The sequence below is a fragment of the Haliotis rubra genome, unplaced genomic scaffold, assembly GCF_003918875.1.
Source record: "Haliotis rubra isolate DU_JTF1 unplaced genomic scaffold, ASM391887v1 Scf177, whole genome shotgun sequence".
Taxonomy (NCBI): domain Eukaryota; kingdom Metazoa; phylum Mollusca; class Gastropoda; order Lepetellida; family Haliotidae; genus Haliotis; species Haliotis rubra.
Genome location: NW_025765747.1, coordinates 1,085,567 through 1,098,937, shown reverse-complemented (window position 1 = coordinate 1,098,937; position 13,371 = coordinate 1,085,567). Strand labels below are relative to the sequence as shown.

General features: G+C 38.7%; 1 protein-coding gene across 1 annotated transcript in view; it reads left to right on the top strand.

The window, feature by feature from the left end:
• Window positions 1-13,371, top strand: part of LOC124273151 (ceramide synthase 5-like) — a 68,683-nt gene that overhangs the window by 48,385 nt on the left and 6,927 nt on the right. The window contains exons 3-9 of the mRNA XM_046708366.1: window positions 3,550-3,656; window positions 5,675-5,732; window positions 7,102-7,152; window positions 8,500-8,592; window positions 9,883-10,011; window positions 11,772-11,878; window positions 12,881-13,037. Coding sequence (XP_046564322.1) covers window positions 3,550-3,656; window positions 5,675-5,732; window positions 7,102-7,152; window positions 8,500-8,592; window positions 9,883-10,011; window positions 11,772-11,878; window positions 12,881-13,037 — 702 coding nt within the window. The remainder of the gene's footprint in view (window positions 1-3,549; window positions 3,657-5,674; window positions 5,733-7,101; window positions 7,153-8,499; window positions 8,593-9,882; window positions 10,012-11,771; window positions 11,879-12,880; window positions 13,038-13,371) is intronic.

Below are 13,371 nucleotides of genomic sequence, written 5' to 3'. Positions count from 1 at the left end.
AAATTAAAAATATTACTTTCAGCAAGGGTAGGAATTTTGAGAAGTGTCAGTTTCTCTATACCATCATGGAATATAGAATTCTACTGCCCTTTTCCTAATCTGGAGATGTTTATCCAAGGCATGCTCTACTTTCTGTCAGCCTGACTGTCACCACACTGATGTTCAGTTGTCAGGACATGAAGAGTCCTTTCAGTTCACGGAAACAGGTTCCATCACTCTGCTGAAATACCTGAATTGGAGCGCTCTCTGAAGGCATATTAATAAAAGATACGTCCCAGTGCAGCCTATTGTAAGTGGCTGTATCTGCTTGAGTAACTCTGCATTGATCTGAACGTTTGTCCTCAACAAGCAGAGTTAATGGAACCATGTACCCAGTCAGCTGAAACCCGTCCAATCAACAGTATATCACCAATAGTTCACTTCAGTTGTCAAACACTATGCTGTACAATGCTCCCTGGAATAATGGAATGTGCATGTGTGAGAGTACAGTTAAGGATGTATTTTTATTTTTCTGTTAACTCCTATTATAGGTAGGGTGGGGATAATAATGCTTAAAAAAAGAAGGCCAGTCTCCTGATATGTGTTAGCTCTCCTCCAACTGATGATTTCCTCGTATGTATCTGAAAACAGCTGGTCATCTGTTGAGATATGTCGTAAATACAGTTAATGATTTCTCCCTACATATTTAAATAGAGCTACTGATTTCTCACGAAACATCTGAATACAGTTAATGATTTCTCATGAAACATTTGAATACAGATAAAAAAAATCCCTTGTACTTGGAAGTAATGATTCCTCCGTATACAATTGAATAGCAGTTCTGTACACCGCTGTGTAGAAGTCAAGCTTTTCACACCTACAATAGACCGATCCAGTCTGTCAAACGAAACTGGATTGGTCTATTAGACTGGTTTGAAGGAGTTCGCTTCATTCCTGCTGTAGAAGATCTTGCTTTTTTGTTCAACTGGTGTGGTTTGACTGTTAAACTTCACATTTTGTTTTAAATAAATGTCCCAAGAACCATTTTGGTGTATAAGCATTCATTGTATCCCAGTTCCTTGTTCATACTACATATATTGTGCAAATAAAGCTGGCATTTGCCTTACCAAAACTACAGTTACCCAACCTACTGACAAGGTGAAAAAAAGACCCAGAAACACGCCTGAGAAGGATTATCTCAAATTATCCGATATAGTTCTGCATAACAGTTAGTTTTATGTATACGTATATATTTTATATATATCATCACTGCATTTCCATAACACATATCTGATTAGACTGCTGTATCGAAATGGACCACAAAGTCATTTGTGACATTTGCGGATCAGCTGCTCATGTAACCTAACACGTGAGATCTAAGGAGGGAACCTGACCCCAGCTCCCATTGCTGTTTTCTCTGTTGACAAGTGTTGGAATAAGCTTGTATCGAAGACTGTTGAGTAAATACACTCATAGTTAAACAAAAGTTAGTTTTATGTAATATATTAGTAACTAAGCAGAAAAGACTGGGTACCGTCATTTGTGACATTTGTTGGATTATTAACCTTCTAGCACCTCACAGGCAGCGTGGGTTATCTGGGGTAATAATGCACTGGAGTGAATGGAGTTTAGCGCAATATGAATGCACTTTTATCATTATTAAGACAATTCGCAATTAAATTCCAGAACTCTCTCCGTCTAACTTCAACAGTTGAAATGGCCAGATTTTATTACTGTCTCCAGTTTGGTGATACACCCTGTCAACACAAAAATGTCACCATGTGCTGGAGTTCTGTAAACAAACAACAGAAGACAAGCACGCATTTTATTTCCAATACTAGGATCGTGTATACACTTCAGTCAGTATCACTTTAAATAGACCCTGGATATATATCAGCATTGATTTTGAAGGTTTAAACAAAGTCATCGCCTTATATATGGGTCACTTTATGCACAGCAATATGCAGTAATGATTTCTCAATATGCATTTGAATACAGCTTATGATTTCTCCCTGTACATTTGAATACAGCTAAAGATTTCTCCCTGTACATTTGAATACAGCTAATTATTTCCACAATTTGTTACACATTTGAACAGAGGTAATGATTTCTCCCTACACATTTAAATAGAGGTAATGATTTCTCCCTACACATTTGAATAGAAGTAAGCTAGAGCATGTGCTATTCCCCGACCTATCAACAGCGTTATACAGCTAGAGCATGTGCTATTCCCAGACAACTATCAACAGTGTTGTACCTCTAGAGCATGTACTGTTCCCTGACAACTATCAACAGTGTTGTACATCTAGAGCATGTACTATTCCCTGACAACTATCAACAGTGTTGTACCTCTAGAGCATGTACTATTCCCTGACAACTATCAACAGTGTTGTACCTCTAGAGCATGTACTATTCCCTGACAACTATCAACAGTGTTGTACCTCTAGAGCATGTGCTGTTCCCTGACAACTATCAACAGTGTTGTACCTCTAGAGCATGTACTATTCCCTGACAACTATCAACAGTGTTGTACCTCTAGAGCATGTACTGTTCCCTGACAACACTATCAACAGTGTTGTACATCTAGAGCATGTGCTATTCCCTGACAACTATCAACAATGTTGTACCTCTAGAGCATGTGCTATTCCCTGACAACTATCAACAGTGTTGTACATCTAGAGCATGTACTGTTCCCTGACAACACTATCAACAGTGTTGTACATCTAGAGCATGTGCTATTCCCTGACAACTATCAACAATGTTGTACCTCTAGAGCATGTACTATTCCCTGACAACTATCAACAGTGTTGTACATCTAGAGCATGTACTATTCCCTCACAACTATCAACAGTGTTGTACCTCTAGAGCATGTACTGTTCCCTGACAACTATCAACAGTGTTGTACCTCTAGAGCATGTACTATTCCCTGACAACTATCAACAGTGTTGTACCTCTAGAGCATGTACTGTTCCCTGACAACTATCAACAGTGTTGTACATCTAGAGCATGTACTATTCCCTGACAACTATCAACAGTGTTGTACCTCTAGAGCATGTACTATTCCCTGACAACTATCAACAGTGTTGTACCTCTAGAGCATGTACTATTCCCTGACAACTATCAACAGTGTTGTACCTCTAGAGCATGTGATATTGCCTGACAACTATCAACAGCATTGTACATCTAGAGCATGTACTATTCCTGACAACTATCAACAGTGTTGTACCTCTAGAGCATGTACTATTCCCTGACAACTATCAACAGTGTTGTACCTCTAGAGCATGTGATATTCCTGACAACTATCAACAGCATTGTACATCTAGAGCATGTACTATTCCCTGACAACTATCAACAGTCTTGTACCTCTAGAGCATGTACTATTCCCTGACAACTATCAAATACCATAGACCCTTCTAGCTATCAAATACCATAGACCCTTCTAGCTATCAAAGCTATCCGACAATATTTTTTGTGTCATGCATTTCTGAATATAAGAAATGTCAAAAAGAAATACTTAATTACTGTTACTTGAATGTGATGAGACATTAAACTGATATTTCTTTTCTTCAGAGCATATCCAAACAGACTGATCTGAGCGTGAGGCAAGTAGAAAGATGGTTCCGGATAAGACGAATGGAGGGCCGAACCATCGTTCTCTATAGATTTACAGAATCAAGGTGAATATTTCTCATCTTACATTAGGGGCGGTGGGGTAGTCTAGTGGTTAAAGCGTTGGCTCGTCACGCCGAAGACCCAGGTTCGAATCCCCACATGGGCACAATGAGTGAAGCCCATTTCTGGTGTCCCCCGCCGTGATATTGCTGGAATATTGCTAAAAGCGGCGTAAAACCAAACTCAGTCAGTCAGTCAGTCATCTTACATTAGGGAATTCAGGTCCATATATTACAGCCAGTTTGAAGGAGAAGGTAGAGTTTCACTTTGATCAGTAGGGGAAACTAATTACATGTCCTGTAAAAAACACCGGTTAAGTAGATATACAGGTAGTATATAACTTTATCTTGTTGATGGGAACATGCCTGAATAACTTCAGGTAACTGTGACCTGTTGTATTGAAGGTATACACATCAGCCATATGTGTTCAAGATACATTAATCTCCCATAACCCACGCTTGTCGTAAAAGAGGGGACTAACAGGATCAGGTGGCCAGGCTCGCTGACTTGGTTAACACATGTCATCGTATCCCAGTTGTGTAGATTGATGCTCATGCTGTTGATCACTGGATTGTCTAGACTCTATAATTTACAGACCCTCCACCATATAGCTGGAATATTGCTGAGTGCGGCATAAAACTAAACTCACTCGTTCAAGATACATTGAAACAAATTTTGTGATCAAATCAGTTTTAGCTCACTTCAGATTGCTAACTTGTTTTTGAGGTTTTTTTATACTTCTTACTTTCGTACTTTATGGTCCTCACCGTTGTAAAGACCTGCACTGGTTCTGCTGTTTTATTGCTGTAGTGAGAGAACACTGAGCCAGATGGTATTGATGAGTATTGTATTGGACAAATTATGTGGCAATTAAGCAGTGATAATTAGGAGATAAGTATACCATGATTTTAATATAGAGCCAGGTTACGTCTGTATTTATCATGCAAAAACTGAACACAGCATGAGAAACCTGGGCAATTTGTATCAATTATTGAATTATCTTTAGTCAATTACTGCTCCTAATGACAGCAGTGGGTTGTCCAGTTCAGTGTGGATTATTTACCGGATGATGTCACATAGCAGGAAACAGCTGAGTTAGCCTGATAGCATTGAGAACCGAAGGAAGCAGACAGGATATATACTACCCATCAATAGTTTAGACTCACTACTGTAAATGTAGCCACTTACTTCAGTCAGCTGTTCTAAACTAGATTTTGCAAAATAGTCCATACTGTTTAAAGGTACTGTTTACACATGAACTAATGTATTGTAAAACAAATTCGTAAAGATGAAAAGATTATTGTCATGAGTTCAATAAATGATGAAACTCAGTGAAAATTGGCGAATTCTTAACAAACCTTTACACCAAAACGCAGCTGTTCACATGTACGATATTTGCACATGCTTTTCAGCAATTTGATGCATGATCCTCATGCAATTCATCTGCATAAGGTTTGCAGTTGGTTCCCCAAGTTAGGGGAGAAATTCATCTTCGATGGAACCACACATATATACATAACATATAGTGAGTGCTTTAAGTGAGTCTAAACTTTTGATGGGTAGTATATATACTGAGAGAAACAAATTGAGGAACAAAAAAAAATTCAAGCGTTCCTCTAATATTTTCCAGTTTTTATCACCAGCTCTGATACAGCTTGTCAGAGAAAAACAGGAAATATGAGAATAAATGAAAAAACACTACCCCAAAGTGGTGTTCCCTTATTTGTTTCCCTCAGTATATTATACAATATCCTACTGTGTATAACAGAGGATGGTAGTCATGTATCAAGATATGTGTGCCAGTCTTCAACAATGATGCCCTTCATTAATTTGCTGTTTAAAATACTAGATATCATGGACATGGACATAGTTACTGCCTGTGTTCACTACACTAAACAGAATTGTACTACATACAGGTTTCAGATGCATGACTAACCTTATGAATGTTTTTATAAGATTGCCAGATGCCTTACCAGTATTTGTGTTATGGCCATTGTAGCTTAGACATTCCTTTTTGTTTCAGTTGGAGATTTTTGTTCTATCTGTTCATATTTTGGTACGGATTGATAGTGCTGTGGGATGTAAGTATATTGTCTGCTTGTGTGCTATTGTGGGATGACATGGGACGATATTGTGTTGTATCACATGCTCAGCTGATCAATACTGTGTTCTGTGGAGCCATGCTTATCCAGAGCCAAGATAAACAAACACATTGTGCATAAAATGCTTCCTTTATCCAGACATCAGTGATTGTCAATTACCAACAGTGCCTAATACATGCTATTATGTCCTACCTACTGGACAGCGGCCATGCTAGACGATGTTTTGTAGTTCATCACCTGGCATCCAACATCAAGGGCTGAGATCACAGTGTAAATTTAATCCAGATATTACAATAACTGGGTATAAGAAATATTGATTATATATCTTGACCAATGTTTGTAATCTATTTTAGATATGTTTTGGAGTATTTTGGGCTTTTTATTTATAAATTGTCTATCAAAATTATGAGTGACTGCAAGAAATGACTGATAGTTTCACATTACTTATGTTCAAATTACCACTATTGTGGCCTGGAGTTAAGCAACAAGATTTATGTTTCTGGACAGTCAACAATATTAGGGAAAACACAAGTGCCTGGATATTTAGGGTTCGACTGTTGTAACAGCTCCTCAGCTGATCGTGTTAACAAATAACAGATTGTATTTACCATGTCTACCTATAAGTGTTTCACTATGCAGATTAGTAGTGATATCTACTGTGCATTATGGAAGTTTGGCAACAGTGTCAACAAATCATTCTGAGCAAAAGTGAAAGCTGTTTTGTAATCAGATCCTAGAAAGTTAGGTTTCCAAGATGGACAAGGAGCAACTGGAAACAGTCTTTATATAATCTACATGTTTTCAAAATCAGTTCCCACACACTGACACATGACCAAGGTTGCATTTTGTGGATGTTGGGGATGATCTGTATTCCTCTTTATAAAGAGCTAAAACACTCATGCATTATTGTGTTGTTGATGTTATCATTCAGCCAAAGTAGGGCAGAAGGAAATATTTTAAATCTGTGGACCAAATAGGACGTCTTAAATCTGATGGGGAAGTGGGGTAGCCTAGTGGTTAAAGTGTTCGCTCATCGCACCGAAGACCCAGGTTATATTCACTACATGGGTACAATATGTGAAGCCCATTTCTGATGTCCCCTGCCGTGATATTGCTGGAATATTGCTAAAAGCATCATAAAAATAAACTCACTCATTCACTTAAATCTGATGAACTTGTTCATGGGTTATGTTTTGTTTGTAAACTCACAAGACCATACCTTTGTCAAAAGCAATTTAAGGAATCCTTTCCTACTACATCACTCTTTTCTTTTCAAGATAATTTTTTGGGGGGGCTCACAGCAGTTAGATAACTGACACAATAATTTTGTTTTCTGTTTGTTTTCCAGAAAAGTTGGTTATGGGATACCATGCAGTGTTGGATCGGATATCCACGTCATGTAAGTATTTATTCAGTGTCGGGTTTGTCGTCTGCGATCCAATCACATACATATTGGTCCACATCGCTTATAGGTTAGATTAAGCCCCACCAACCTATGCTGGTTGTGCAAGGTGAGTTAGTGGTGAGAGATGTTGATTTTGTTAATTTTCATAGTAGTGGTGGTCCGATTAATTGAAATAATCGAAGATTGGTCGCAAAGACTAAACGACCAAGCAATCGATCATGTTTTCTCATAATCTAACACAAATAATTTTGGAACACTTGTTTGCAATAACAATATATTTCACATGGTTGGTTTTGTTTGTTACATGTCATAAGCACTACAAGTTCGTTCCTTGTCATGACTGAATTTATCTTAAAGACTCCAGAGGAAATTTATGTTCCTTTAAAGATGTGAAATTTTTAAATGCATTTTGTGCAATTTGCAACAAAAAAAACCCCGAAAGAACTACATGGTTTTTTTCTCTATTTTTTGTGCATTAACAACCATAACCAGGAGAATTTAATAAATGAAGCTAACCAATTATTTTCGATGATTGATCGGTTGTAATAAACTAATCATCAATTCTAAGATTTTAAATAATTCCCAACACAATTTCATTGTCATTGTACCCCAACAAATGGTATTGTTGAGATCAATCACTGGTTTGTCTGCTCCACACAGGAATATGCCATAATAATGATAATAATAATAATTAGGATAATGAGGGACATGCTCAAAGTGCATCATAGCATACATACATTTATACCGAAGACAGACATCGGTGAAGACAGTTAGTGGGATCATCGGAAGACGTATGTTCTCAGTCCAGATTTAAACACAGATAGTGCAGGTGATTTCTTGAGGCTAAATGTGAGAGAGTTCCACAATGATGCAGCTGCACTCACAATACACAAATGTTTGTCTTTATGCATGTGGTGCTTATATATCATGTGATGAAGGTATGTCATCATTCACCATGGTCATGCAAGTTACTTTTCTGACATTTATTGATGGGTCGGTGGGGTAGCCTAGTGGTTAAAGCGTTGGCTCGTCACTCCGAAGACCCGGGTTCGATTCCCCACATGGGCACAATGTGTTAAGCCCATTTCTGGTGTCCCCCGCCGTGATATTGCTGGAATATTGCTAAAAGCGGCGTAAAACTAAACTCAGTCAGTCAGTCAGAGACATTTATTGATAATGAATTATTGATTATTGATCTCTATGATCTATATTGATAAGCAGCCCTGTTGCTCATAATGTTGATCACTTGATTGTTTGGTCCATACTTGATTGTTTTAGGCTGCAGTTGTCAAATAACTGGAATGTCTGCACTGTCTGACTTGTCTTCATTTTGCTTTTCAGGATATCACCCCAGAAATCTTCTGGTACTATGCAATGGAAGCATCCTTCTACCTCTCACTTTTAATTACACAGTTTAAGGATGTCAAAAGAAAGGTATGGAATACGATTGTGTCACTGGTCAGTATCATTGTTATCACACAATTGTGGTCATTTCTGTTTTATATCTGGACAACGATTGGTTGCAATGTTTCGACTGCATATCTTCCTCTTGGGAAGTAAACCATATATCAGTCTTCCTACTAGTCTCTGCGCTGGGGTTATTCTGTGTTCTATCGAGCCTTGTTCATAATAGGGGTGTCGCGATACGCGATTGTATCGATGCATCGATACATTTTTACTGACGATACGATACGCGATACATGCTTGCGTGTATCGATTCCTATTTTAAAACTTTATCGATTCAAATTTTTATGCTATATCCATCTCCTTCAAAGTCTTGATAGTAAAATTATACGAGACCGCTCCGATAAATAGATGTAGCTAGCTTTACTTAAAAAATAGGTTGGAAACTAACAGCTTTTGTGATTGGCTAGACTATTTTGATGGACCAATCAGCGAGCGCGTATGTTGCCGGTAAGGTAATGCTAAGAAAAGGCGTGGAAAATTATGTATCGCGATACGTATCGTATCGTGACCATAAAATCATGAATACGTATGGTATCGTATCGTGAGATTGGTGTATCGTGACACCCCTAGTTCATAACATCAGGGTCGGTGGGGGTAGCCTAGTGGTTAAAGCGTTCGCTCCTCACGCCGAAGACCCGCGTTCGATTCCCCATATGGGCACAATGTGTGAAGCCCATTTGTGGTGTCCCCCGCCGTGATATTCCTGGTATATTGCTAAAAACGGCATAAAACCAAACTCACTCACTCATAATGTCAATCACTAGTATGTCTGGCACAGACATAATTACTGTCATAGTTGGATGTTGCTGTGTGTGGCACTGAACAACAGTATCCTGTTTATCCTGTTTTCCTGTTTTTCCTGTTTATCCTGTTTTCCTGTTTACCGTATCCTGTTTTTTCCTGTTTTTTCCTGTTTATCCTGTTTTCCTGTTTACTGTATCCTGTTTATCCTGTTTTCCTGTTTACTTTATCCTGTTTCCTGTTTATCCTGTTTATCCTGTTTCCTGTTTATCCTGTTTTCCTGTTTATCCTGTTTGTCCTGTTTATCCTGCAAGTAATTTAGTGCTGTATGTTCCTCCAATTAGGGTGTTTGGGAGGGTGGGTGGTTCGATAGGCACTGTTGTCATGTGTAAGGATGCTGTCTTTCAACATCACCTCCAATTTTGGTGGAATATCAATTTTCACGAAGGTTTTAGCTAAAGCATTAGTAACGGTCGTGACACTTGACCTTAACTAAATATTGTGTTTCTGTTCCAGGATTTCTTTGAGATGTTCATCCACCACTTGGTAACACTGAGCCTCATGTTTCTATCATGGTCACAGAATATTGTGAGATTTGGGACACTCATCCTCGTCTTGCATGATGCTGTGGACTCCTTGTTGGAGGTGAGACATCACTTGGTCCTGTTCTTGACCCCCAGGGGGGGGTGGGGTAGCCTAATGGTTAAAGTGTCCGCTCGACACGCTGAAGACCCGGGTTCGATTCCCCACATGGGTGCAATGTGTGAAGCCCATTTCTGGTGTCCCCCGCCGTGATATTGCTGGAATATTGCTAAAGCGGCGTAAAACCATACTCACTCACTCACTCTTGACCCCCATGGACACTATACTGTTCAGTAGGTACATGGACCCATGGAGGAAAAGGTTGAGAATTGGCTTGTCATAAGAGATGAGCATGAGGATCAGATGATCATATGATCAGGCATAGATTGATCCTTATGAGTGAAGAGATGACCTCGAGTAGCTGCCTAAAGTTCTTAAAACAATGACATCACTGTAAAGATTGATGATTTCCTGATTGATGTCATGGTTTACTCTCGGTGGCAGGACGGTCAAATGGTTACAGGGTTTTACCTCAACTCACAAATATGGTTAGTTTTAGGGGTCCTTGCATGCGATGTGAGGATCCTGGGAAGAAACAGTGTAGAGAACTGATTTGATAAATTGTTGAGAGCCTGGAATGAATCATTGATCATGTGAGCGGATGGATGAAATGATGCATGTAACTGCTCTGATAGAAACAACTAAACACTTAGCAAAGTCATAGATGTGTTATGGATACAGTGAATAACATTGTGTATCCCTCAGGACGCAGTGAATTATGTTTCTGTGTCCATTCTGGGCGGGACGCACATTTGCGCGTTGCATAAAAACCCTGTTACAGCATTTGCTCCTCAGACAGAAGGTCCGGTTCAATTCCTCCGCAGGTAGAAGCCCATTACTGGTGCTCCCTGTCTTACTATTGATTAAATAATGCTAAAAGCTAGATACACTAACTGTCACCAAGTCACTCTGGGTGGTAGGGTTAACGTGACCTTGTCGCATTCACGATACAGTGGCAGGGTACAGTTACTGAATTTATGTCAAGTCACTATGTTTTATGGACCAGGAGAAAGCACTACTGACCAGGGACTTTAATTGTCACTGGACACAATTGCTTGTGGGGTGGAGCATTAAAACAGTTATTGACCTCATATATAGGCTATAAATGTTTTATTACACAACGAGACAAAAGCGTACACTAGACATCAAACAATGGTAGCTTCAATAGTGGCAAGAGATTGCAACAAATAGATATCTAAGTGGCGATTACCACATCTGGGTTATTCACATTATATTTGACGTAACTGAAGTCAGTACCATGAATCAGGAGACCAGATTTGAGACGATGTTTCTCTCAGATGACATGTTACTGATTCAAAAGCCAGTGAATATGATGGAAATCGTGTATTATATGATAATTCCTCATAATATTACATGTTCTGGGTCAGCAATCACAACCCATAAATTCCACATCATATGTATGACAGACTGACAGACAAATACTGACAGACTAAAACCCAGCTTACTCACTCACTCATTCCACCATTTGTATTGCTCTTTCTGTCACGAACTTATCACAAGCTGGAGACAGTTGCTCGGCAAATTATTGTTGTTATTATTTGATATTTAAGAAAAGCAAGATATATGGATGTCAACTTCTTTATTGTGAATAACACGATGTTTCGGAGCGTATGCTTGCTCCTTCATCACCTTCATCTTGCTTTTCTTATGCATTCCACTTCTAAATGCCCTTCAAAGATTTGATTATTTGATGTTGTTGTCGTATTTGCTGTTTTATTAAAGTGAGCATGCTTTTGTTTCAGACTGCCAAAATGGCTAAATATCTGAAATGGCAGAAAACAACAGACATAGTGTTTGCCTTATTTCTACTTGTGTGGATCATTACAAGAATGATTCTGTTCCCATATAAGTAAGTACAACATTGATTTATCCTACTGTGACTAAAGTATTGTTTACCTGTAAGGTATAATGTGCTGTTTGATTCCTTCTGGTATGTCCTGTAGAATGTTCATTAAGCTGAGATACTCAGACTGTTGATATTCCCACTTCGTCTGTGAATGTTTCCCCCTGCAATATATTTCTGGAATGCTGCAAATAAAAGCCTAATATGTACTGGACTAGTTAAATGGCAATTAACAGAAGCAGTGATAATTGGACAATAGGTGTTCCATGTTTTTAATGAAAAGCCAGATTACGTCTGTATTTTTTAAAAAATTCCACATTTGTTAGTCACATCAGTAGGTACAGTCATTTTATACAATAATCGTACACAGTGACAGGTGACAGTTCTAGTTACAATCATTTTATACAAAAGTCATACAATCAAGGTTGTATAATTGTGGATCGTCTAAGCTTGAGCAGTTAGGTAAGTCGGTGCTATGGGTAATATTACTTGTTTGCTCATGGGTTCATTGGGTTTGTTTTCATAATAGCACCATATCCTTCTGGGTAACCAAGAGGTAGAAACATTCATACATTATTATACACATGTCATGCCTAATACAAGTTAGTACATGTTGACAGTTCACAACACATCAGTCTTCAAACATGAGTAGGTACATTCAAGTATTACTGCATAAAGATAATAGATTGTATACATTGAAGAGTCATAAATTATGTCTGTATTTAACCTTGCAAATACTGAAAGCAGAATATTCTTTGTGTCCACAATATTTTGTCCTCTACCCCAAATGTGCATTTCGAAGTACTGTATTTCCTCTAATAAGCAGCTCGCAATTACGGTAATGACACCCAGTAAGCACAAAAGCGCCAGGCCTTTAATGAGCGCCAGGTCAGGAAGTCCGTTGAAAAAATAAGTGCCTGGGTGCTTATTAGAGGAAGTACGGTACTTAACATTTTGACTTGGGACTTGTGTTAGGCATTGGCTCACTCAGGCTGTCTGGTTTTCCAGGTTGATATATACTGCAATGTTCCAGTCGACAACCATTGTGGGTTTCTGTGCAATATACTTCTTATACAATGGCCTGCTAATCGTGTTGCAAGTACTCCACATATTCTGGTTCGTCATCATCTCCAAGATGGCATACAATGCTCTGAAAAGAGGAAATGTAAGTACTGTATGCTCTGTCTCGTACCTTCAGATATCAAGAATTAATGTCCACGGTCTTTGTCATAACCCCCTCTGGAATCTGGGCTAGAGTATGCGTGAAATAATCTATCCATTGTCAGTGACTTGCAAGGTTGCCATTGTACTGTGACAATGTTACATGTTGCTTTTAACATCAGCCACATTTGTCTGGTCCAGATAATTTACAGGACGCAGGGATAAAGCTGGTAGATTGCTGATTGTGGTATAATAAAAGAATATTCACTCCTTGCCAAAGTTAAAGTGAGGCAGAGGTGTAGTCTTACACATGGGTTCAATACATGAAGGTCATTTCT